The sequence below is a fragment of the Pieris napi genome, chromosome 22, assembly GCF_905475465.1.
Source record: "Pieris napi chromosome 22, ilPieNapi1.2, whole genome shotgun sequence".
NCBI lineage: Eukaryota > Metazoa > Arthropoda > Insecta > Lepidoptera > Pieridae > Pieris > Pieris napi.
The window spans coordinates 10405185-10432247 of NC_062255.1; the positions used below are offsets into that span (position 1 = coordinate 10405185).

Here is a 27063-nt window from a genome sequence, read left to right on the forward strand (position 1 = left end):
TGCAGCTCCATAACTACAACAGCTATTTTAAACTAATTAAATGTACTTTAATTCATATTAGAAATTATCTGTCAAACCGAGGTCCTAGGGGAAATATTTTATAGGAGTTGGCAATTGGCATCGCTAGATTCTTAACATAAGTTTTTTCCGTGACCGCCGTGACGTTATTCATTCGTATGTAATAATAAAAACAAAAACTATACCTCACACTATAATTCTTAGTTTAAAAACGTTTTTTTTACATACTGAGAACAACGAAAAGTCGAAATAATGCCGGAGTTGGAAATAAAAAGAAAAGCTGACGAATATTCCGTGGTGCCGGCAAAAAAGACTCGACATGAAATATCTGTTGCAGGAACAAGAGAAAAAGCTGTAGTTACGGCGACGGTAATTATTATTTAATTAATAGAAAGAGTATACATTATTGATTATTGAGATATTAAGTGCTTGGTACCCTATATACACACCAAACTATATTTAGGTTAAATAAAAAATTTCAGGTGCCAAGGACATCAAATCTTTATGCTCCTATAATGTTATTGGAAGGACAACAAGGAGAGATATTTACTGCCAAATTTCACCCAGAAGGCAGACATTTGGCATCGGCAGGATTTGATAGACAAATTTGTATGTTAATTTATTTTTGTTATACGATTTTTTATAATCACATCATAATGGTTTAATTAATTAACTCATTATCAATATCTTATAACATTGAGTATAGCCACTGGTTTTTAATGAACACTTATTAAATATACTTACGTAAAATAGTAATTTATTAGTAGATTTTAATTAGTTAACTAGTCTAGTGCATATGAATAGATTAAATTTAAAAAATTGCCAAATCTGCATTTTACACAAACAATGGTTATTGTTTTAACTATGATTAAATATATTTTCAGTTCTATGGAATGTTTACGGACAATGTGAGAATGTTATGGTGATGAAGGGTCATACAGGGGCTGTTATGGAACTATGCTTCTCTCCTGATGGTGCTCACATGTACACTTGTGCTACTGACAACACTGTAGCTGTCTGGGATGTTCCTACTGGCACAAGAATAAAGAAGTTGAAAGGGCATAGTCATTTTGTCAACTCAGTTTCAGGTTTGTGCTGCTCTGTTTTTGGTATGCTTAGATTTTTCCAAGATTATACACTATAAATACTTTTATGCGCACAATTTCTTTTATATATACCTACATATAAATAAAGTATTATAAAGTTTTAGAATGTTGGAGAAGAACTGGCATTCAACTTTCCACCACTCTTCGTGATTTTTTTAGTTATACAAAATGTTCAAAAAAGGCTGCATGCAAACATTACACCATGGTCCTCATTACAATTCCATTAACACTTGTTTATTTTGTTTATAAAATAGATGAAAACACAAAAGATTATGTATCAGAATATCTATATTTAGTGACCATGCTTCAACAACAAAGGAAATAGAAGAATTGGAAATGCATGGTGGAGAAATATCTTTGCTCTGCATACTACTTTTACAAAGACTTTTCAACACATGCATCCTTCCAATTCTCACACATCGCTGCCAAACGTGGACACTTATCAAAGCACAATGTGAAAGATTAAGCATAACCCAGAGAGCCATGGAAAGAAGTATAATAAAGAAAAGAAGAATTGACAAAATAAGCAACAATTTAGAGATAAAACAGGGTATGCTGACATTACATATACGGGTTTGTTGATGTTAAAACAACTAAAATGGAAATGGGCTGGAAATACCATAAGAGGAGCAAATAAATGGATCAAAATTATAACATGGCAACCAAGGGGCCATAAAAGTAACAGAGGTTCTACTAGGTAGGCAATTTAAAAGGTAGGCCAAAGAAATCATGGAAATTGCTGGAAAGACCTGCACGAGATTGGTATACAATTAGGAAAAATGGAGGACTATGGGGGAGGCCTTTGCCCATAGGCACACAGAATCGGTTATCGTAGCTTAAGAAAAACTATAACTAATGTGGTCATATCTGAGAAATAAACGCCAATGTAGCCCAGGCTACCCTAACACAATGATTCTTGGAGATGAAGTCTACTATACAGAAGCAGAAGCTTGCGAAGGGTCCAACAGGTTTTTTAAAAGTGTTTTTCAACACCCAGGTGATAGTAACAATCTTCAACACCTACCTGAATCTGATGATACATGCAACCAAGTAATACTGACCGAGGATGAAGTCTGTAGAGAGTTGAAGTATTTAAATATTAATAAAGGTTCAGGCAGTGATGGAATACCTTCAATTTTTCTCAAAAAATGCTATAGACAATTAGACAACTCTCGAAACCCTTGACAAATATATTTAATCAGTCGCTTAATGTATTCTGTAGTTTCCCATCCAAATGGAAAGAAGCCCACATTGTTCCGATCCACAAAAAGGGGTCTAGAAATAAAATAGAACATTATCGACCAATTTCAATTCTAAATTCGTTTGGCAAATTATTTGAAAAATTAGTTAACAAAACGTTAAGTCCTCTTATCCTAAGACAATTACCACAGCAGCAGCATGGTTTTACCAAAAATGGTTCAACTGTCAGCAACCTCACCGTTTTTACTGAGTACATATTAAAGGGAATGGACGAAGGAGAACAAATTGATGCGATCTATACGGATTTCGAAAAAGCTTTCGATCATGTCATTGTCCTACATACGCTATTAGCGCTAGGAATCCGTGGAGATCTATACAGATGGATCAAATCCTATGTAACGAATAGAAGGCAGGCGGTAGTAACGGGTGGACATAAGAGCACATTTATAAATGTGACATCCGGTGTACCTCAAGGGTCTATACTGGGTCCGTTGTTGTTTAACGCTTATCTATATGATATAAAAAGTTGTTTCAAGTATTCAGAATATCTTATGTTTGCAGACATACAAAAATATCTTATGAACCAAAAAAATATTTCTAAAAATTAAATTTATAGATAACTGTGTTCAACTTCAACAGGATCTTAGTAGTTTGGAAATTTACTACAAAAAAAATAAACTATCCTTAAATATTGGAAAATGTAGTAAAATTACTTTTACTCACAAACATAAGAAAATACAATTTTGTTATAAAATAAGAGATACAACAATTAAACAGGTGAATTTGGTTGGAGACTTGGGGATACTACTTGATGATAAGAATTAAGATGTCTTTCTCTGAACATATAGATAATATAACAGAAAAAGCATATAAACAACTTGGCTTCGTCAAACGAGTATGCAAATCTTTTAAGAATATAAAATGCCTGTACTTTGCTTTTGTTAGGAGCACACTAGAATAAGCATGTACTGTTTGGTCCCCAATCTACAAGAAATACATTAAATATTACTTTAACATTCAAATAAAGTTTCTTAAGTTTTAAGGATTTCCAAAAGTAAAGTAGCCATATAGATTTCTGCAAGTACTTTGGTATTGAATCATTAGAATGTAGACGTAAACAATACGACCTTATGTTTTTACACGCTATTTGCAATGGTCTAATTGACTGTCCTGACTTATTGTCGCTTTTACTATTTCACACCCCTTCTTCATACAATACAAGGCAAACCCAACTATTTAAAATTCCTCGGTCTAATACAAATTATTTACGTAACTCAGTCATGTATTGTATACCTTCAGATTATAACACAAATTACCAGCAAATAGATATATTTAATGTAACTAAAAAAATGTTTAAAATACAATTTAAAAAAACTGGTATCTTTAATTAATATTGGCTTTGTTATTCTTCCTTTATATTAAGTATATATTAAAATGATCAATGAATCTTAGAACTTAGAATTTATTATAAATACATATATACTTTGTTATATTTTTTTACATATATAGGTGAAACTGTGCTTTATTTATGTTTGAATGTGTATTCTGTTTTTGGCTGTTGTGTACAATGTAAATTTTTGGATATTGTTTCAGCTACTCACCTGTAGGAATACTGTTGAGCAAATAAATAAATAATGTGTTACATATTTTGTATAAAAGGTTATTGTGAAACCGCACCGAAAGTCTAATCATATGTTTGCTAATAAAGAAATATTGCCAATGAAATTGTTGTAATACCACTGGATGTATGTATCGCCAGTTGGACCTAATTGTTATTACTTTGCATTATTCAAAGTCCATCATAATTCTCGTCTTGCAATTACCTTATTTTCCCTTGTTTTATTAAGCTTTTTTATAGGCAAGAAGAAGCATTCTGTACTTATTAACTTAATCAATTATTATTTCTTTAGGAAGCAAATTCAGGATCTTGTCGCTAATGCCATGTGTATATGTTCAATTAATTAACATTACATAACTTTCAGGTGCTAGAAGAGGTCCTGAATTACTGGTGTCAGGTTCTGATGACAATTCAATAAAACTATGGGATGCAAGGAAACGCAATAACATCTTGTCACTTGACGCCACATACCCTGTCACTTCTGTGTTATTCAATGATACGGCCGAGAAAATTATAACAGGCGGAGTGGATAATGTTATTAAAGTATGGGATATAAGAAACACACAGATCGCTTACAATATTAAAGGACATACAGATACTATAACAGGTATGAAATAAACATAACTTTTTAGCTATATGTGCTTTGCACTTTCAATCGATTCTTTTTAAGTTAATATATAATAATATATTATAATGTGTTATACTCTCTAATGCAGACTAGCTTAATGCAAAACAAATGGTGCTATTTTTAAGTTAATTTTTTGTTATTTTACTGGCCCTTTTGTAAACATGTTTTGGGAATGACCTTATTATATAATAATTGTACAAAATAAGAAATAATTTCCACCACAACAGTGTGAAATGAACAATGAGAGACTATTACTTATTGGTTACTATTTATCTGTTTTATTAGTTAATGAAATTATTGTATAATGAGTTTTACTAAAATAGGATTGTTTTATCACCTTATTAAATTTTCCTATATAAATGATAAAGTAGTCTAAAATGGGATATGCTTAGAGTATTAAATTTGCAGTAGCAAAATCGAAAGTAATGGAATAAACTTCGTAGCGTTGACCCTAAGTACAGGTTAAAACTTGTCACCAAGCACAAGCACTTGAATTACATAAATAATAAAATTGATGATTGAATAAATTTTACAGGAATGGCCCTATCGAATGACGGTTCTTACCTTTTGTCCAATTCGATGGATAACACTTTAAGGATATGGGACGTGCGACCTTTCGCGCCTGCTGAGAGATGTGTGAAGCTCATGTCAGGCCACCAACACAACTTTGAGAAGAATCTGCTCCGGTGTGCCTGGTCTCCAGATGGCTCCAAGGTATTTTTTGTACATTTCCCCCATTTCAACAACACCAACATGTTAAAGCGAGTGTTTGTAATTTTAAAATATTTTTTTTTGCTAAAACCATTTTAAAATTAGAATTTATCTAAGGCCGTCTTTCGCATACGAGATAGTATTTTGAATTTTAGTAAATTTTTAGGTATCGGCTGGATCTTCCGACCGTTTCGTATACATTTGGGACACAACATCTCGTCGTATCTTATACAAGCTTCCTGGACATCACGGAGCAGTCAATGATGTACACTTTCATAAAAATGAACCCATCATCCTTTCTGCATCTAGCGATAAACAGATCTATTTGGGGGAAATTGATCATTAATTAAAGCTTAATTTTTAGCATATTCTTATTTCTCACCTTTAAATTACATAAATACTACAATCTTATAGACCGGGAGGTAGTGACATAAAATATTGGATCATTTGTCCCAGTATGGCGATTCTTCAGCGGTCTTATAAATAAAAGAAAAATGATGATCATAGCGACGGTACATTAATTACGAGTGTCAAACGATTTGATCCACAAAAAATCTAGTATTTTCCGATAATAAAATAAGAATAATCTATAAAAAAATAAGAGGCGGTAGTATCATGCTATACTTCTTCGGTGTTACTTACAACCCGCCATACCGACGCGAATGCGTTAATTTAAATAAAATCAACTATTTGTAGCAGGTTATTTTTTGTCACAGTTAATCATAGTCGTGCAGCTATTCACGAAAATCACTATGCTATACTTTTCGGACGATTCCACATGGTAGCCATACCGCCGAAAATCAGTAAACAAAATTTTGTCAACGATTTGTACCAGTATTGCTTTTGTATTTTTGGTAAGTATTTGATAAAATATGACCGTTTTTACATTTGCCATACTTCTAGTAGAGGGAAAAAGTGCTGCCATACTATTGTACTATTGTATTGCCATGCCATATATTCACGAGTATGACGCATTGCCGGCCATCGGCCCCCTCGAATTATATTTTTAGGAAGAGAAACAACCCGACGCATGGTCGCCGCCACAAGCAAAGACGTTTAAGCGAGCATGACGAACCTTGAAATGTGAACTTGGCTACAAAGGAATATAATAATAATACTAATTCAGTCGCGTTTCCTCTTTATACTGGAGCTCATATCCAAGCACTAAGATCGTTTCAATATTCATTAGTATTATAATAGGTCTTAGCGAGAAACTCTACTTTAACCTACAATTTGGATTTATTTATTTATAACACTTGTATCTCAATAGGGATTTTGTTGAAAAAAAACGTATACAATAGCCTTGCAAAGAATTAACTAATGACACTAGCAGCAAAATGCTGATGCCGGTGTTTTAAGTAAAAGAATAAATCCAAAATAATATTACATGCACAAGTTCAGACTGAATATCATAAAATCAGAATGTACAGTATTTTTGCAACTTCTACAAGAAACAGTAATTTTATCACGATCAATATTTGTTATAATAAACAATATTCGTTGCAGTTCACAGGAGTATTGTTAAAATATAATAAAAAAAATACACAATTTGTGTCTTTATACAAATGCCCATTAAACACATTCACTCAACATGCAAAGTTTTTATTTAAAAATGCTTGTTTGCCTACTTTCGACTAAAGATTCCTATTGTTCTTTAATTACATTATGGTTTACACACATAGGATATGAGGCGGTGGTAATTCTGGTATTAGGCCTAATTTGAACTCGGAACTGTTGTAGGCCTCCAAGTCTAGTTCAGACAAATCTTCAATTTTACTATAGACATTTTCATCATCGGCTGGAGCCTTTTCAAATGCATTTCTTGAAATGCCAAAAATATCAGATCCCGTTCTACTCGGAGTATTTTGTTGAAACACATTTCCAGTCTGGTTTTGCTGTGGTATACCAAATGGATTAGCAGGATTTTGCTGTTGTGGACTTACAGAAAAAACACTTTGAGCTGGATGGTTTGCTGCAAACACACTTTGCTGTTGATCTGTTGCAAATACATTTGCATTTTGTTTCTGCTGCCCATATACACTTTGGCTGGCTTGGGCGAAAAGGGATTTAGCTGCTGTGTTTTCTTGGGGTTGTGTTGAAAAAAGATTAGACGGTTGAGATGGTCCAAAAGTATTCTGAGCTGCTTGTGCAAATATTGATTTAGGGGCACTGTTGAAAGTATTTGTAGTTTGGGTACCCAATCTTGAAAAGACAGAATTTGTTTGTGTACTAGTATTATTTTGAAAGGGGTCATTCTGAACAGCATTACGGAATAAAGATGTCGCTTGTGATCCAAAAGCTTGGTTTTCTAGTTCAAAAGGTGAAGATACTGGTTCTCCTCTATATATACTTTGTAAAACTTTTATAATCGCTGCTGAAGGTTGTAAAAGCTGCTGATATTTATGCCTTGTTTCTTTAAATAAATTATTCATATACATTACCTGAAAATGTAAAAAAAACATTATTGTCAAGATACACCTACAATTTGTAATAAGAAAAAATATACCTACAGCTTGTTCTAATGTTTGGTTTGCCTTAGCTTCATATATAATAAGTCTGGCTTCCTCCTGCGAAAGATCATGTAAACCCGGAAAGCAAGCTTTTTCTTTATAAGGGGCATAGCAGCTGAGTATCCATTGTCCACCATTTAAAGCGGCTTGAATGTCAGATTGCACTTGGCTAACAAGTTGGTCGTCAGTTACATTACTATTTGTGCTGGTAGTGTTTCCTGTAAAATTTAAGTATTATTTTACAGTATTAAAAGGTTTAATAGCAACCATACGACATATATTTTTTATAATAGCAAGATCAAAATTATTGAGAAATATTGGTTTTGGGGGCCAATTTTATAGTGTGTCTACATTTAAGAAAAATAAAGATTTCGTTCTATAATCTATATCTATATATATAAAAGAAAGTCGTGTTTGTTACAACACTTATAACTCGAGAACGGCTGGACCGATGTTAGTTATCTCTTTTTTAGTGGATTCTTCTCCGCTCCGAATAGCAGAATAAGTAATAAAATATCGGATAAGTTATCAAATAAATAAAAAAAAAATTAATTTTACGAATGCAAACTGCATGTGGTGCCATCTGTTGACAAAATTACGCATATAAAAGAAACCTATCACTTTGTTCTTGCGCCGGATAACAAAACAAAAAATGTTGTATATCAAAAAGTACTTTAACATGCAGTCTCGCAATATTAGCGCTAGAGAGAGGAGGCCTAATGTGTAACACCGTCATTCTTTTTTCGCAATGGCAAGCAATAAAACATTTCTGTATTTGGATAAAAGTTGTATTAATGTTATTACCTCAAATAAATCCTAAATTAAGTTTAATTAAAGTTAAAACGATATTATTAGAATGTTAAGCGGAACGAAGTTCGCTGGGTCCGCTAGTATTTAATATAATAGTGCTACAGTTGTTATAGTTTCCATAAATTATTGTAGTATTCTTACCTTGATATGAATATTTAGAACTATATACATGTTCATATCTGCAGTTTTGCCCGAAACGACAGCATCCTTGAAGAAAATATTTACAAATAACCATTTTTGTTCTAGTCGGCCTTGAAATAGCTATTTGTAGTTTGCACTTATGTCAAATGTGCTACATTTAGTTGAATAAGTTACTTGCTGATTGTCTCGAATATTTAGCACAATTAGTTAAGATTGCTTTAAATTACATTTTTCTCTATTATGGAACTGGAATAAATATACTAACTGACCCGGCGGGCGGCGAACTTTGTACCGTCTAGTGTCTACGGTCTAACTGCTAAGTGCTAACAGTCAATGAATGTCGTGATACAGATTAGCTGAACTTCATGATTTTATGAAAGTAATTGAATGAATACAAATTCAATATTAAGTTCTCTTCTTTATTGAGATATTAACACAAAAAGAAATAAAAATCGTTGAATATTTAAGTAGCTTCGAATATTATTTACCTAAGTTTCAACTTTTAACACAAATTTCTGAATGCACGGATAAATATTCTTTTTTATGGCTCTGGCACGGTTTGTGCATTAGCCAGCGTCAGGTATTTTTTATATTTCGTGCTTGCCTTAGAACTTCGACCGTGTACGGTTTAGGCACTCGCCCGGTACCGCACAACCCTCCCAAAGGCCGAGAACAAATTTAAATTAAATTAAAACTTGCCATCGAACCCGGTACCCCTAACCTAGCTGCCACTTAATAAGACCGCTAGGCTATGAGGCCCCCGGGATAAATATTTGACAACCAATATAAATATATATGTCAATAGTCAATATCCGATTATTTGTCCGCAGTAAAGTAGTTAAATCAGAGAGTTAATTGAATCTCTAGACATTTAATTAAAGATCGATATTCAATCAAGTCGTTAAAGTTCCGTCAGACAAGTTACTGAACGAAACGTTTAACGAGTTTCATAAACGTTCCTAGACAACAAGACGCATTAACTTGGTAGGGTGACCAATTTGGAAAAAAAATATATTTATATATTGTCGTATATATTTTCCTATATAATATTTCATTATTTAGGAAAATGAATATATTTTGTTTTTGTTTTATGTTTCTTTAATTTAAAAAAAAAAGGGTGCGTGTACTTATGTACGCACGTAAGAAGTTATACTTCTTTGGCATTATAAAAAAAAATAGTTTTTGATTGCATGCAAATAATTAATTACAATTAAATAATCAAAGACTGGAAAAGGAGTCATTATAGTCAATAAATTTCAGTTTACATTTGAAAAATTAAATAAATAAATATTTATTATTAGTCTCTTACATTAAGTGTAACATAAATTCTATTGTAATTCGAATGTTGTTTTTAAATTATGTCCAATGCCGTAGCATCTTCCGTGGGCAACTTCATTCTGCTAATTTTGGGTCACGGTGCGCGCGCATCGTTAAATTTCAATCAATTTTTCATAACGCGCCTAAAGAAGTATAACTTCAAAGAAATATTATGATTTATATTATATGTATTAGTTAATGTACAAACTACATCTTGAAAATGAAAAGGAATTTATTATTATGTTAAGTTTATATTGCCACAGTGTCTCATTTTCCAAAGTAACCTTTATTATCTGTTAGCACCAAGACTTGATAGTAATCTGTATTATAGAAGAGATAATAGAGTAAATCGCGAATGTCGTCGCTGTTTCCGGTAGAATTTTAAAAAATATCTTTTTTAAATAGTATTATGTACAATTCGAAGCCCTTAAAATGCATATAATTTGTGAAAGTCACACATTCCTTTAAAATGATATCAAAGTTACAATTATCTTTAGCTATTATTAAACCACATACGGTAAAAAATCCAGTTGCACTCACATATATTAGAAATGTTTTAAAAAATAAGTTTGTTGTTATAAAAACTAAAAGGCTCTTTCTGGACAAGTCAACTGCTGCAAATTTTTATATTGAACATAAAGACAAGTTTTTCTTCAACAGGCTCGTTACATTTATGTCCAGGTATTGAACAAATGAAGGTTACTTTTTGTTTTATATTCGTACACATACACAGTATGTTTTTATGGCATTTTTTACAGTGGGTACATAGACCTACATGTGCTAGGACATAAAAACGCTATACATTTATGGAGGAAAATGCTTGGCCCAACCAAAGTATACAAAGCCCAATTTGAAGATCCATACTCATTACGAGGCATGTTTGGGCTTTCAGACACCAGGAATGTCGCCCATGGCTCCGGTAAGCATATCATTGTAATCATAAATAAAGTTATTTACTGTTCTGTTACGTTCTTACAAGAATTTTGAAACAGTGCATTTTAAATAAAAAAATTATATTAATTTCAGATTCATTGACATCAGCAGAGAGAGAAATAAAATTTTTCTTCCCAGAGTTCTCATTCTATGAATGGCACAGTAGTAATGAAGAGCTATACAGAAAAGGCCCTATTATATTCAACAAACATTTGTTTCAGCATGTTAGAAAGTTATGAAAAAGCAAGAACCTATTTCAATATCTATTTTGTTTTATAATATTATTGTTGTGTAGTATTTAATATACCTTTTAGTTACACATATCTTGTTAATGAAAGGAATTCCTCTGGCAAAAGATTTAAAAGACCATGAAAAATCATAAGAAAATGAAAATATAATTAAATTAAAATTCCAAATGTTTAAGTCACTGTAAATCATACAAACATTAATTAGCGCCTCTATATTAATTAAAGGAGCATACAATAATTAAAACTACAATTACATTACAAATCATACTAGACCAATACAATAATTTTTTCATTACTAACAATTTTTACTACAGAAAATGCAATTTTAATTACAACTAAATTCTCTATAAATAGTTTGCAAAATCCAGTAGTTCGGTTTAAACATCATTAAAATATTCAAGTTCATTGTCACACATCCAAGAAGTATAAACAAAATGAATCACTTCACAATTTACTATTATCATTGTGAAAGCTTTTTTTATTCTTGTCTGGGCTGGGGGTCTACTCCCCAATCTTGACAAAAACTTTAGGTCTGGAAAATACTTTGATACCCTCCTCAAGCTTAGCCAGCTGTTTTTCTAACTCCATTTTTCTGTTTCTCATCCTTAATGTGTCTGTTTTAACTGGCATTTTGTTTAATTCACTCACAAGCTCCGCAAAACCTAAATGGTTTAAAAAAAAATCCATATTTACTTTGCATATTTGTCTTTTTTATTTATAATAAGTTGTTTACTTATTAACCAATATTAATAATAAGTTTTCTAACAGGTGAATATATAAACATTAAATGATATGATCAGATATGATTGAAACATTAAATGGGCTTGATATAAAGCTGATAGTTATATCATTTAATTTATATGTGTTCTTGTTTGATATTAATTATGCATGAAATAAAAGGCTATTATATACATTAGATAATACATTATGCTTTAGTTAACTTGAATTAATTGGATAATTATTAATGTTTCTATTGAAATAGATATTTAAAGAACCAAATAAGTACATAAAGCTATTATATGGATTCTCATATAACATTGTATTGTTCATTGGAAAAAAGATGTATGAACTCAACTATTTTAAAACTCCTGAAGACATGTATTAGTCTTTGTGATCATCATCATATTTTATTTTCATTATAATAATAAAAAACTTACTATTTCGAAGCATCCGTAAAGTCTCCTTCCTCTCATTATCTGGCAATGTGACATGACCCGGAGGACACATAATATGGTCTTCATCAGCTTTAGTATCTTCTAATTCTTTTGCTGTTTGCTCTTTCCTCTCCCGGAGATATTTTGGTAACACTCCTTTTTGATAACCTAGCAGATATAAGTCTTATCATTTTTGGTTTTGTCCAACTACAACATGCTGAGACCAAAAATAAACCTAATCTTCCACAATAAAATAATCATAACCCTTAGCAATAACATTTTCTCTCATGACTTCAACAGTAAAATACATTTACCTTGAGGCACACACATGTCTAACTGAGAGCTGTACAATAGTAAGGAATTAATGACTTAAATATTAAATTCATATCCGAAAGTGTGACTGTGATGAGGGCGAGAAAAAAACAAAAACACAAACATCAAACTAATACTTAAGTGTCCCCATGCACTGGAGGTAATAACCCTGACAAACGGGGTTACCCTGCAATGGCTGTAGTGCAAGCTTGCAAAGAGGGAAGCCGGATTGCTTACAGCTGGCACAGAAAATCAATCCAATCAAAATGAAGCAGAAATCTGCAGAGCTGGTGGCTCCATGAAGCCTGCGACGCACCCTCCACAGGCACATAGCCAGGACGTACATATAACAGACCAAATGTGCGTCTAAGTGTAGAAACTGAGTCGACATTACTACTAGGTCTAAAATATACCTGAAGGAAGGTAGGGATCTTTATCCTTTTTCTCTAAAATCGAGTTCAGTTTGCTCCTATGTTTTTCATCCATCAAATCATCACCTGCTCTTCGAGGTGTAAGTGTTAGCGATGAAGGACTTTTAGTTCTTTCACTATCTCCACTAGCCTTCAGCTTAGCTTCACTGTCTTCTTCTCTAGGATACAACATTGTCAACTTTGCACTTTCAAGCCTCTGAGATAGATTGGTTTCAATAGTTTGGCAACCTATGTCCCGCAGGCGGCCTGAACTATCATTTGAATTGACTTCATCCTCTGTATCATCATTAGTCTGAGCTTGTCTTAATTCTTTTCGTTTTAAAAACTCTGCCATGTCACCTTTTTTAATCCTAATGTCCTGCCTTCTTCGGTAACCTGAAGCACAAGTTTTGGCAACATTAAGTGTAACTTTACCACTTTTACTGGAGGGAGAGGATTTCACTTGACCTAAAGTAGTTGATGCTGTTAAGGAGCTTGTTAGTCTCTGTTGCCCAGGCTTTAATATAAACTTTGGGTCTTTTGGTGGCTTCCCTTGTATAAATTTTAATTGTTTCATGTTTTCTTTTATGAAGTTCTTTTTTGGTTCTTTTTCTGAAAATTCAAAGTCTTGAGTTGAACAAAGTAAAACAGGACCACAAATATAAAATTATCATAAAAACTTTAAAGTTAATAGGTAAAGATTAGATGTGATTTGAAAAGTTTTATTTTAAGCTTAAACTTTTCAATTCAAGATGATTTGAGACTTAGAACACAAATTGACTCCCTTATATGACTTATATTAGAATTGACATAACGGAGTCAAGCTTAGCGCTCAGTCTCCAAAATGAATCTTACCCTAACATATTACAATCATTAGATACTTATTATTAAGACTTACTGGGCTCTGGAAAAATACCCTTCAGGGTGTACATTGTTCTCAATAAACTGAAATTAACATCAGAAAATATACTCTCATCATTTAGAGTCCTTTATGCACAAAATAATTCACTAAAATATATGTTTTTTTTCCATTTTACAGTAGATATAGTTGATAAAAAATAATTTCGATGTTCAAGCAACTTGCGTTCGGTTTTAGTCAATTTTATTTTCAAACAGCTGTCAACCGTTAAATTCACAGACAATGTTGGTTCTGGCCACTTTTGTTTTATTTTGTGTAAACATCAAACCATGCCTTACGACCCACGAATATGGTTTATAGTTTCCGAAAGAAAGATTTTATCATAACTGTATGTAATCAAATTCAAACTGATTATCTATTAATCATTGAACAAGAGCCTTCGCTTATCAATCGATAAGCTCCCTCACACTAATCTCTCTATCTCGCGATTTTCGACGAAAATTCTCATTACCATGTTATATATTGTATAGATAACCTTTTCGAATGGATGCTCTATGATTAAAAAAAATATGAAAAAATTAAAAACTCTTTGTAGGGTTCATAACAAATTGAATCCTAAATTTTAAAATAAAAAAAGAAATCGAACTGATAGTTCAAATTGGTATTGGTACTTTTGTATTATATGTGATAATTTTTGATCGAATTGTATAATCAAGTTTAATCATGTTGAGCAATATTGGAGGTAAATACAAATTGTCCAGAAGGGGAAGAAAACTTATAATGGCAGACGATGCAAGGACGTTAATGGCTCTTCCAAAAGATGTCCCCGAGCGGATTTGGTACTGAATCTCAATAATTAGTGTTCTCTTAGCTCTAGGTGGGCTCTGCTTACAAAAGCCGTTAAAACAAATATGTAACTGCAATTCAAAAATTATACATATCAATTTAACTGTTATACTTACTTATCTTAACTTGTAAGGGCTGAGATACTTCAAAAAGAAGAAGATGACTTGATGATCCTCGACATACGAGAAGAGATATTAGATGATGCTTTAGCAATTTGTTTTGTCAAGTACATGCAGCGCCAGACGGCTCTCTTTACGGCTCACTGCGCGGCGCAAGCGTGGCTTAAGCTAATTGACTGGTGGGTAAACTCCTATATTATATATTTTTACATACTTTTTAATTGAAATAAAAAAGTGGCTTGGATACATAATTAGGTAAGCGCATCTTACACATTATATGTACCTTAAATTACAGGCACTTCTACCGTCACGATCCTGGCGAAGATCCGAGCGCGTACCCGCCTTGTTACATTCCCAAAAGAAGAGAGTCATGGATTCCCGACGAGTTACCTGACCCCTCGCCGAAGGATAGCTGGTGCCGTCAGGATCTGATTATTCAGGAGGAGTGGCAGGAAGAAGGGTTGAAGAAGTGGCCGAGCAGTTCTTCCATCGACATGCCTCTGGTTGAAGATATATCGTCTGAATATTGGTTTGTTTAATATAACTGTAAATTTGGTACCTAACGCAGTCAGTTCTGTGTTGCAGGTGGTTGTTGTTTTGTAATCCAGAGGAATATGGAAAAGACATTGCTTAACTATTACTATTATCACATTTATAGGCGATGTGTCTTCCGTGAATACATTAAAAAAAATCTGGGAATCGTGGTTTCTGTTTCGAGGTACTCGGCATTATCAACTATAGAGTTAGTTATAGTTGGTAATGCTGTATTATTCAAGCAATATACCTAATCTTACTGTTGCCCTCGTTAATAAAACTCTAAATCGAATATAATTTCAAATTGGTTACATTATTCACCTAAAGGTGGGAACTGACCAACGTTACGAGGTGTAATGTAACATGTAATGTAATGTTACTCAGCGAGCATTCGTGCAGTCAGTACGTCGTGTTACGGGGAAACCAGCGAGCAACGAGCCGCTCGTTGCTCGCTTTGAGTGCTCCACCCGGCGGTCGGTTTTTCAGCGAATCCTTTGACTGTTACGCCGTTCATTCAGTACGCTTCGCACGTTGCGAGTGATCATAATTATGATTTTCTATAAATTATGTCTTTGTTAAGTACTTTTGGTCCAATTAAATTCAACAGTTCTTCAAAATCGAGACATGCGTACAAAGTTTTTATACTGTCCAGTAATCATTTGGTTTTTTAATATTGCAATCAATAACAAACCACCTCATACGCCTGTGTTTTTAAATAAGTTTGATGTCCAGTAACATTTTTTCTTCTTCTTCCTAATTTGGATGAAACAATAATTGAATAGAATGAAAGATCAACACGTCCTCGCTGTCGGCCATCTCGTGAACACTGGCGGCGAAAGCGGAGCACAGAGTTTTGACGAGCACGTTACGCCGATTTTAAAACACAGCGTAACATGGTCGATACGTTACACGCTCGATGCGAATGCTACATTACACCTCGTAACTTTGGTCAGCTCCCACCTTAACACGATGTTACGAGTGCTTCTCAGTATTTGTCAGCAAGAAACTGACTTTCATGTATTTTTATACTCTAAGCGTATCGAAACATTATTCTCAGGTTTCCTGGCAAAGTCAACCTGCCAATTGAACCTGAGTCTGATCACTACACAAAAGCGACGAGCAACGTGAGTGTTAATTCGTTTGTGTTACACAAAATACCAGAATCTTATGAGTAACGAAGTCTATTGCGCGTGTAAATGTTTGATGAAAAGAAAATCAAGTGTTGTTTTGCCAATACATAATAGAGTTTCCTAGTTTTGTTGTGCATTCTTATAATTATTTACGGAAATGGATACTTGATATTTCTCGTTGAACGTTTCATTCACATCTTTTGTTTAAAAAAATATTTATCATATATAAAAAAAAAGATTTCTATCTATAGTCGATTATTGCCTCCTATCTACTCCTAAATCTTGTCGTCTTTAGGGCTCCAGCAGTGTAATGAGTGAGCCCAACATCTGTGCCGAAAGTGAGGTCTTGCAGAAGGTCACAGACTACAGCACCGAGGACCTCTCTATCAAGGTAGTTACGTAGTACCAAATACTGTACCAGTTTAGTTCAAGTTATAGTAGGTCTTGGTTTAAAAAAATATTGTAGATAAAGAGATATCGCCCCGATGGGCTGGCCCTTCATCAGTAAGGTGCTTCGGCTATTGACCGACTATAACTATCAATCGATTCTATTCTGTCAATTATGTGTATAGGAGTCCACGTATAGTGCTTTGAAGACCACAACTCCCGTGGAAGGGTCCCTTCACGGCGCCGGTGATTCTATCGTGGATCGACTGAGACCTAAAAGAAAAGCTACGGATAAGAGCAAGGTTTTTAGCAGACCGAGGTATGTTCCATGGTCTTTCCTGTTATGCTATGTTTAGTTAGGACTGTTTTAATAATATTATTTTTAAAATAGGGTGAAATCTTAGTATTCTTTTGTAGATACATATAATATATTTGCACTTGCACATTTAATAGGTTATTATGAAATAAGTAATTGTAATACAACTAAACCTGCCAGAAAATTAAGGCGACTTGTCTTAATGTAATCTTTATTTTTACCGTCTAATCCAAATCTGTTGTTTACCGAGAATAATTTCTAATAAAAATGAAAAATTCCAGTATAATGAGCCGATCAAAGAACGCCCTTCCGCCATTGATCGGTGACTCCCGCTCCCGCATCAGCATCATATCAGACTGCCGTTTGAGGAACCTCAGGTATATATAAATAAAGATTATTTTCAGTTACAACGCTCTTACACTACTATTTATTTAATTAATTACTAAAGACAAGAAACGTAATCTACCAACAACCTAATTCTAAAAAAGGACTAGGTAATAGCTAACACGCTAAGTCATTTTGTATTTTATCTGTAACATTGTGACTCGTCGATATCTTGGTATGGTATAAAAATATTTGTGTATAATGTAATGTAACAGTTTTTCTCGGTTATTTTTTTTGCTCAGGCACTGCAAATAGCAAAAAAGGTTAACCACAAATTTCACCCTCATTTGTGTTCATAATCAGATTTTTTTAATTTAAGCGTGACTAAATGATAAATAATAAGTGACGTTTTAAGTACAAAACATTGTTATTAAGTATCTCGCTTTGACATCCACGGTTATAGATATATGTATTCGGTTTAGATCATTTAAATGTCTTTCGATTCCCGTAATTTTCAAATAATATTTTTTACGTTTTTAAGGCAATATTTTGGGAAGTGGTTTTTGCTAATACAATGTTGTCAGGAGTATATAAATACACTAAACGGCAAAATATATTATTATATTATATATTGTACGGTATAAATAAGTGATTGTCTAGTGTTGTATAGGTCACTAATGTAATTTCACTATACAGTATGTTTAAAAATATGACTTTTTTGCCAAGCTATATATTTTAGTCTAAGTACTCTTGTTTTAGTAAGGGTTGTAAATAAATAAAAATGTGTCAAATACATATAAATATTATGTGCATACGAGGGTGGATCCAAAAGTTCTAAGCCAGACCAAAAACGTAAAAGAGTAGTTTGTGTAAATAATTTTTCATTTTTCGACATAAGTTCCATCTAGCTTAACACACTTCACTTTTACTTCACTAACAATTCTTTTAATACTCCTCTTAGAAACCCCAGTCGCATCTGATGTCAAATTAAACATAACATTTTTTCATTAAACTGTTTTTATTGAGATGCTTAAAATAATTAAAAACATTGTGCACCAATTCACGAGATTGCCCTGGTAATGTTTGAAAAAAGATCAACATGTATAAAATAATAATAATATAAAACAGTAAAGATCAACATAAACAGTAGCAAAAGAAAAACAATAACTGTCTCTTTTATACTCTTAAGCTTGACCGAGCGCGAGAGAGACGGGCAGTCTTTTCATGATGTATTTGTGATTGTATTTCAGTTTGACATCACGTGCAGGGCCTGATTAACCCTTAGGCTAATTAGGCTGCAGCCTAGGGCGCGACGATCTAGGGGGGCGCGGGCGCACAGAAATCGTGTCTTCGCTAGCATCACCTCCTGCATATTTCAACTAGACCGAGACAAAACACTAAATAAACTGTGAACTGGATCTACAAGCAGATGGCAAATTTTAGTATCGATGGTACTAAAAATTTGTCAAAAACTCGAAAAAAAATCAAAGTAAAGAGATCAAAATATATTGTGCCTTTGGAACTCTGTGCTCGTAAAGTTTCAAATCGTGAGTACACAGCTACAAGCAAGTTCTGATGATTTATCTGACGTTGTTACTCTTTATGAGACATTGCTTATCTTAATACGTTGCGTGACGAAAAAGAGTCTAAAAATATTGAATCAGAGGTAATCAACAGATGCGAAGTGACCACATACAAAAATCATAATACAGTAAACACAACGTTTGGTTTCTTATGGTAACTGTATGAACTAGACAACAGTGGATTTATTAGAAGTAAAGCAAAGGACTTAAAACAACTAACTAAATGATTTAGGAGAAACCTTTGCAGAAGAATGCGTCCATTTGGCACAGTTTTTAAAATCTGACACCAAGGCCTATCTATATTTCTGCCAGAACCCCAAAGGGTCTGTTGCAGTTAATAAAAAGTTTTAATATTTCATACATGCTCCCGAATGTGGAGATAATATTAAGGTTTTTTTGACAATGAGTGACAAACTGCAGCGGCGAAAGGTCTTTTTCAGCACTTAAAAGAGTAAAAAGTTACTTGCGCTCCACACTCCGCCGTCGGAAAAGTGACGCTATTAAATATATTTTTATAAGCTATTAAATTTGGAAAAATTGTGGAAAATTTTGATAACGCCAAAGCAAGAAAGATGTCTTTTGTATAAGCAAATAATAATTTAGTACTTAATTTTTTTAACAGTTGCCAAAATGTTTCACTTATTTGATACCTCTCGTCTTTTTTAAAGACAACAACAGAAGTGTAAATATTCTAAAAATAACTTAAAGTCAAAGCAACATCACACACTAGATGACCAGTGACCACGTCTATGGTTAATAGCCACACCAACTAAGTTGTCCATTCCATGTCCAAACTAAGCCAATAGGAGTAATGTGGCCAAATACGACATTGATTTGGTTTCCAACTTGGAAGCCTGATGTCATGATTTTGGTCGTATAATTTGTGAGGCCTTTATGTACGGTCACCTAAAAATTTTTACAAGTCGTGCAAATGATAGGACAGCGTTTGTTTCGCTTTCAGATCTGTAAATTTTTATAGATAGTATGAACCATGCTAAAATTTTCACACTAATAAACAAAGTCAAAAATAATATAAGTACTACTTTTTAGACCGGCCATAATACACCTGTCGGGGGCGCATCCTGATAAAATAGCCTAGGGCGGTCAGAACTCTTAATCAGTCTCTGAATTCACGTGCGCTTATTCACAGACACTACACAAGCACAAAGTGTAAATGTGTTGAAGCCGCCAGCTTTAGATAACATACCTATAGTATCTAATGATGTAGGATTTATATCCAAGAGTACCAGCCTCAGATTTTTTTATGTTATAGGAGGCATACGGGCTGGGGGGTCACCTGATATTAAGTGATACCGCCCATGGACACTCACATTGCCAGGAGGCGCGCAAGTGCGTTGGCAGCGTTTTCTTTTCCTTAAAAAATCCGATGCTAGCTGAGGATTTCAGGAGAGTGACTTCAAAGAGAGAAGTAGCGACAGGAAGTTTTTTTAGCGGAAAATGTGCAAAAATTGTGTCTCCTTGGGGTTAAAATGAACTAGATTCAGTCTACCCCATTCATTCTGTGACTCCACGTAGCACTGTTTCGACTTCAGACACAAGTTTGTTCCGGTACTCATCGACAACTGCCCGAGAAATACCTGCCCGGCTAGTGTAAAGAGTATCCCCAGTGCTGTCGTGAATGTTGCTTAGTTAAGTAAGTTAAGTAAATATCATTGATATGCAAAAACAGAGTTGGGGATTGGACACAGCCTTGTAGGACCCTAGCATTCACGGATTTAAGGTCGGAACATACTCCGTCGATGTCGACCTTGATGCTCCGATCAGCGAGAAAGCTAGAAATCCAGTAGCATAATTTATCAAAGTAAGCCCATATGCTGGAAGCTTGGAGAGCAGTGCTCTGTGCCACACCCGATCGATGGCTTTCGCTACGTCCAAACCGCCAGCACCTGCCCCTTGGACTTAATAGCATCTGCACACCTATGTGTAAGGTATACAAGGTGGTCACCAGCTGAGCGACCACGGCGAAAGCCGTACTGATAATCGCAAATCAGCTGGTGGTCCTCTGGATACTTCAGGAGCTGGTATTACCAGATACCTCAACTTTACCTAATTGCTACGAATCTAAAGAGTTAGTTGACTTAACAGCTTACTTCTTTTCTATAAAAATCTCCCGAGTACCCGCTCGTATTTTGACCTAATAACAATGAGGTAAACGTGGGTATAAGTAAAGAATGTAATAACGAGTAATATTACTCTCAATGAATAGCTCCAAAGTCCAAGTGGTTCACACAGGTCCTTTTGTGCGAAGATAAAGACGTCTTTGATTCCTCATAGACAATGTCAACTATAAAACTACCGGTTACCATAGAAATGAACGCACGTGCAAATGGCGTTGAATTCAGTGACCCCTCATTATATTAACAAGTAGGTGTCCATCGACCCCGTGCTCTTGGGATTGAAATAAATCGTGAGGGTAATATAAAAAGAATTATCAATAAGCTGCATAATATGCCGTATTATACGAACACTTGTGAGTTTAACGTAGGGTTGTACGAATATGTGTACAATCATGACCACAATTCACTTGAAGGGATATTTCTTAGTACTAAGCCGTGAGAATATATACAATTATGAGTTGACAAACAGCACTGTGAAGATAAGTGACTGAGTCTTCAAGGAATTAAGTTTCCGATGAAACGATTACCTTTATTTCGGAAAGAAATAGGACCACAAAACACACAAAACGTTCGTTTACTAGATACCCTTGTATTGTAAATTTTGAATTCTCAGACTGTGAATCCTTATTGTGTATGATAGCATGTTGTGCATGTGCAGGGTTGTCAAGATTTTTAAAACGTCGTACTTTTTAAAATCTTGACAACCCTGGGCCTAGGTGAAGTACCCAGGTGTACAGGTCGGTGACCGCTATGGCTACCCATCAGTTATTCAACTATTCAATGCGCCCTGAACTGCAGTGCATTGTTCCTTGCAGGGAAAACCTTTCCTTACATTATACGAGATGACCGCTTTAAATTACAAATGACGGGCATTACTCCGATTTTATTGAATATCAATCTCACAGAGCATATTAACGATATAGCTCAATAGAAAGATCTTCTTGGATTGATAGCTAGTTATTTTTATTATTGCCTGTTCATTTGGTAAAGAACGCTTAGTTATCACTACCCTTTTTTCTTAAACAATATGGTATCAGGTAATAAAAAAGCACAGAAGTAATGAAAAGTCCCTTTCTCTCAACATAAAGAATGAAAATATGTAATAAACGATGTTCGGGCGATAGGCTTAATTGTCACACGCAATTCATCATGAGCTACGAACAAAACCTTTTAGCGGTACAAAGGAGTGCTGTGCACCCTTTATCGCGACGTGAACGACACAACACGGCTATTTCATTATTATGAAATATTGCTTCCCCGAAGGCAGTCTATTTTTGCTGTTCAAAATGTTGTTGTGTATTAGAGATTTTTATTTCAATGCCAGGATCGTTACATAAGAGGTCGATTGTACATGTACAACCATCCGATATACATACGAGTAGAAGAACGATGAATAATGCCATTTGTCAGATTTGTCTTTGGTTAACGCGAGTAGGTACACTACATTAAATATTTTTTTTTTAACAATTTAAATTATAATTTAGATTACACACTACCGTTTCGGGTACATATCATCATCAGTCATCGAGCAATTGCTGTTGACAGATAAATATTTAATTTTGAAGTTTTAATTAAATGTTATTTTTTATTAACTTAATCTAGTAGATATTAAGTTTTTTTAGATTCGTTTAATTTAGCGTATAGCAAATAATTTGATCATCATGACGATGATTTGAATAAAATGAAAAACGTAAGTATGTCTATATCGAGACTAGTTTTATCTTGTCGCATAAAAATGGGATTGAATTGCCTTCGATTTAAGTTAAATTCGTTGATATGAGAAGAGCTGTGTTGGCCTAGCTTCAGCCCTCTCATCCCTGAGTTCGTAGGTTGATCCTCAGCTGTGCACCAATGGACTTTCTTTCACTGTGGCTGTGAAGAAAAACATCGTGAGGAAACCAGGCTTGCCTTAGACCCAAAAAGTCGACGGCGTGTGTCAGGCACAGGAGGCTGATCATCTACTTGCCTATTAGATTGACAAATGATCATGAAACAGATACAGAAATTTCAGGCAGGCAGAGGCTCAGACCTTACATGGTTGTAGCGCCACTGAATTATTTGAAATGAGAAGAATGTCAAGATGTACCGATAAATATTTTGTGATTCAGGTTGATGGAAACATTACTAGAAATTCAAAATTGCCTTTAATTTACCCATGTATAATGAAGGTAAAATTATACAGGTTGGGACTCGAACTGGGGACAGTCAGGGCAATCACCTTTTACCTTCGAGTTTCTGGAATCGAACTTTCGATTTAAAATTGAAAGATCTTCGATAAAGAATCTTTATTTTACCATAAACCTGTATATTATTATTGTTCTATTGGGAATAACTTTAAGTAACTTCAGTGTGCTAAAAAGTTATTATTTATGTCGAAAAATACATAGAGATTACACATTTATATATACATACATATATGTAAAACAATTTATTTTAAAGTCCAACTCTGAAAACAGTAGTCGATAAAAGCGATATAGAAGGAAATGGAAAATATAATGATAGATAACTGGAGGTATATAGTAGATATTATATAGTGCATACAAAGCCTAGTATGAAATATTGTGAAGCGAAGTTAATGTAAAACGTGGCCAAGTGTCGGAAAAGCAATGGATTATGCATGGATTTCAAAGAATTGTCTTCTACCTGCATCCATTTGCATTTCACCTTCGAATTTTACGGTCAAACACTCTGGTTATTTTTGTATGGATATACTCTTGTTTCCAAGTAAAATCATCTCATTAAATCTATGGGGGAGATATAGGGAATCGGCTTCATTTTACTCGGTAGATTCGATTTAGAGTTACTATTTGAAATAGCCTACGTAGTATAGAAAACATTTGGAAACAAACTAACTTAAATATACATACTTATCTGTCTCTCTTCGTCATAGCATAAACAGAGTTTCATAGAAAGAGACAAAATAAGGGCTAGTTGCTTTATGTTCAAACAAGAAGATCTTGTTTGTGTTTAAATAAGGTGTGTCGAGTAAAATGTAAGGTTCGCGTATATAAAAATTATAGACACTTACACACTTACACACTTTATAGTGATACAAAACAAAACTAGCAATATTTTTTGTTTAAGCCAAGGCCAAGCCAGCGACTGTTATCTTTACTGTCGCCGCACACGGGCCACACGCCACAGCCACAAACGCCGCCACGAGAAGCTAGAAGCGGCTACAAAGGTAGCTGAAGCGCGCGACAGCCACTTGTGGCCGGTGGTCGACACTTGCGGTCGGTGGCTGCTACTTTTTTTTAACCCTTGCCTGCAGTATCATAATGGACTCTGACGAAGAAGGTTTAATTGCGCTACTTTTGATAAGAAGACGTCGTCGTAGAAGACGAAACCGTAGTTATTGGATACACAGAAAGACATTAAATATCCCCTCACCACGACAGGTCGGTAATCGACAACCATTGAACTATACATGATGAAGCATTTGGCCTCAGTGAAAATATGATGACGCCATATTCTTGAAAATGTTCGGACTTAGACAAAAAAGTTTTCAATTATAGGTTAAGCCGTGCCAGACGTTGCATTGAGTGTACCTTCGGCGTACTAGCAAACAAATGGAGAATATTACATCGCCTATTAAACACTTCTGTTCATTTCTCAGAAGACATTGTGATTTGTGAAATCTTGTTGCATTTTGCACAACTTTATTCGCAAAAGGGATGGTTTCAATTTTCGTCACACTTTGAAAATAGTGGGACTCGAAAATATACAAAATACAGGCTGGCCAGTAACACGAGCGAGCAAGAGATACGTTAAAAGATTATTTTATGAATAAAGTAGCAATAGCGTGGCAAGAAAATAGAATATAAATATATGGTTTTATATTATTTTATTAAACTTAACTTCAATGTTCTTTTCTTTGGCAGTTGTATTCGAAAAAATTCCCACAAACAATTAGCAGATTTCTTCCCAGGCCCACAATTTTTCTCCTCTATTACTAAAACTATCCCAAATCGCAGGACGGGATTGTATCTCTGATATAAATAATTCTATATCCATTTTTATCTACCTATATGAAACACAGACTACGTGCGTGCGTTACCGTCGACTTCAGGTTAACTGAGGTAAGGGAGAGAGGGGCGCGGAATCGCGCGAGTGGCGTGTGGCGGCTTTTTGTGTCGGCGTTTAGTGGCCGGTGCGAGCCACAAGAAGCAAGCTGCGACGATTTGTAGCGTGTGGCCGCCACCGGCGCCACCGTGTGCGGCGAGTCCATATAAAATGTATGAAAATTACAGGAAATATGCCAGTGGCGGCGTTTTGTGGTTGTGGCCGGTGGCCCATGTGCGGGGACCCTTAAGGTCGTGCTCTGAAATCCCGGTTGTGCACCTAAGGATTTTATGTAGGTACGCAATGGACACTCGTAGCTGTACGAGAAACTTGTTGTGAAAAAGAAATGATCTAAGAAACAAAAGCAATCAGGCTAAAACCGAAATAGAGCTCTAGCGAATGGATTTTCATTATTATCGTGAATAGCTTTTAAATTTATTTTATTTACAGATTGGACGCCCAGTACGAGATAACGTCGGAAAAGATAGACACTCCGCCTGGAGAGATCGTTAAACGGAAGTAGAAGTGAGAATATATGTATTTAAATTATCAATTAAAATCAGATCAAATGTATAATACAGATATTTTAATATACTGTGTTAAAATTAAATATATGCTGAATATACTTGTTTTATTGTCTAATTCATCCAGTTCAAGAAAATGTTTCGCTCTATAACATGTTGTTATCGTTATCAAGCCTTTAAAACACATTAAGAGTCCCAGAGGACGATATGAAACATAAAATATGAAAGTTGGATGGCATCGCGACTCGACGATTAGCATAATTATGCGCATAGCAAAACACCAATAAAGTACGTTATTATAATATTATGGCACTCGAATAATTTTTCAGGCGATATTGCGTTTTTTTATCGTCGCATGAGGCTCAAAGGTTTGTTAGCTTAGGAATATGTTGAGGCGAGGGGAAAAGGGAATTTTGCTCAGTCAACTCGTTAAGTTAGGGGTAACTTAAACTTAGTTCATATATATTTTCTTACCAGTCAAAAGATACGTTAGTTTAGTACATGGGTTCTCTCACTAAAGAAAATCAATAAATAATATAATTTATCAATTTCCAAGTTTAATTTTAAATACTACTCGTATACTTTTTCCGATTTGGATTGGAACTTCTTTTTTGTCTTTGGTATAACTAATATGTCTATTTGAAAGTAGTTTGTCTTCTACGGCAAGCTACGGGAGTACTACGATGTACAATTACTTTTTAAAATTAAGACAAGCGTAAATTAATTACTATTTTAGCATCTTTTTTCTAAAATCTACTAAAACGTATAACATTTTTTTTCGACAATATCGTATTTGCTTAGTATATTTGTAAATAAATAAATGAACAAAAACAAGAATTATTGATAACCTAGCTACGTAAATGTGTCGCCTACGCATCATGTGCTAAGTTTACAGCATAGAAGACGGGACTAGATAGATATTGTGAGTGACTGGTATTCAGAAAATGATCTGATGATGAATGAGCCACCCATCATGTAATTATTGTTAAACAAAAATAGAAACGATTGTGCGTTTCGCTTGATTGTGATAGGTAATAGTTATTAAAGCGTGAGAGTCAAATAAGTTCTTTAAGAATTAATTTTTTTATAAAAATTTCTCAACTGTAAATCAAACAAAACTTTAGA

The 27063-nt window shown here is 34.3% G+C and overlaps 5 protein-coding genes across 6 annotated transcripts; 3 read left to right on the forward strand and 2 right to left on the reverse strand.

Annotated features, from left to right (window-relative positions):
* The first annotated feature begins 148 nt into the window (after positions 1 to 148).
* LOC125060699 (U5 small nuclear ribonucleoprotein 40 kDa protein) lies at positions 149 to 5649 on the forward strand. The gene is made up of 6 exons (XM_047665701.1): positions 149 to 387; positions 501 to 627; positions 903 to 1106; positions 4307 to 4549; positions 5106 to 5284; positions 5448 to 5649. The coding sequence occupies exons 1-6, from the start codon at positions 271 to 273 to the stop codon at positions 5625 to 5627; spliced, it is 1050 nt and encodes a 349-aa protein (XP_047521657.1). The 5' UTR covers positions 149 to 270; the 3' UTR covers positions 5628 to 5649.
* A 1218-nt stretch (positions 5650 to 6867) lies between these two features.
* Positions 6868 to 8999, reverse strand: LOC125060697 (nucleoporin NUP42-like). Its single transcript, XM_047665700.1, has 3 exons — positions 8743 to 8999; positions 7792 to 8009; positions 6868 to 7722 (listed from the first exon to the last, which is right to left on the reverse strand). The coding sequence occupies exons 1-3, from the start codon at positions 8834 to 8836 to the stop codon at positions 6952 to 6954; spliced, it is 1083 nt and encodes a 360-aa protein (XP_047521656.1). The 5' UTR covers positions 8837 to 8999; the 3' UTR covers positions 6868 to 6951.
* Positions 9000 to 10384: 1385 nt separating this feature from the next.
* On the forward strand, positions 10385 to 11311 carry LOC125060832 (nucleoside diphosphate kinase 6-like). Its single transcript, XM_047665939.1, has 3 exons — positions 10385 to 10740; positions 10818 to 10978; positions 11086 to 11311. Exons 1-3 carry the CDS (start codon positions 10529 to 10531, stop codon positions 11229 to 11231), a joined length of 519 nt encoding a protein of 172 aa, XP_047521895.1. The 5' UTR covers positions 10385 to 10528; the 3' UTR covers positions 11232 to 11311.
* A 54-nt stretch (positions 11312 to 11365) lies between these two features.
* Positions 11366 to 14144, reverse strand: LOC125060831 (enkurin domain-containing protein 1-like). 2 transcript variants are annotated; one of them, XM_047665938.1, is made up of 5 exons: positions 14015 to 14144; positions 13585 to 13728; positions 13120 to 13512; positions 12398 to 12562; positions 11366 to 11902 (listed from the first exon to the last, which is right to left on the reverse strand). In XM_047665938.1, the coding sequence occupies exons 1-5, from the start codon at positions 14046 to 14048 to the stop codon at positions 11742 to 11744; spliced, it is 897 nt and encodes a 298-aa protein (XP_047521894.1). In that variant the 5' UTR covers positions 14049 to 14144; the 3' UTR covers positions 11366 to 11741. The 2 variants fall into 2 exon arrangements, with proteins under 2 accessions (XP_047521894.1, XP_047521893.1); XM_047665937.1 differs by having other exon boundaries at positions 13120 to 13728.
* A 380-nt stretch (positions 14145 to 14524) lies between these two features.
* On the forward strand, positions 14525 to 26035 carry LOC125060830. The gene is made up of 8 exons (XM_047665936.1): positions 14525 to 14814; positions 14955 to 15119; positions 15236 to 15469; positions 16532 to 16598; positions 16900 to 16995; positions 17177 to 17310; positions 17589 to 17684; positions 25865 to 26035. Exons 1-8 carry the CDS (start codon positions 14699 to 14701, stop codon positions 25935 to 25937), a joined length of 981 nt encoding a protein of 326 aa, XP_047521892.1. The 5' UTR covers positions 14525 to 14698; the 3' UTR covers positions 25938 to 26035.
* Positions 26036 to 27063: the final 1028 nt, after the last annotated feature.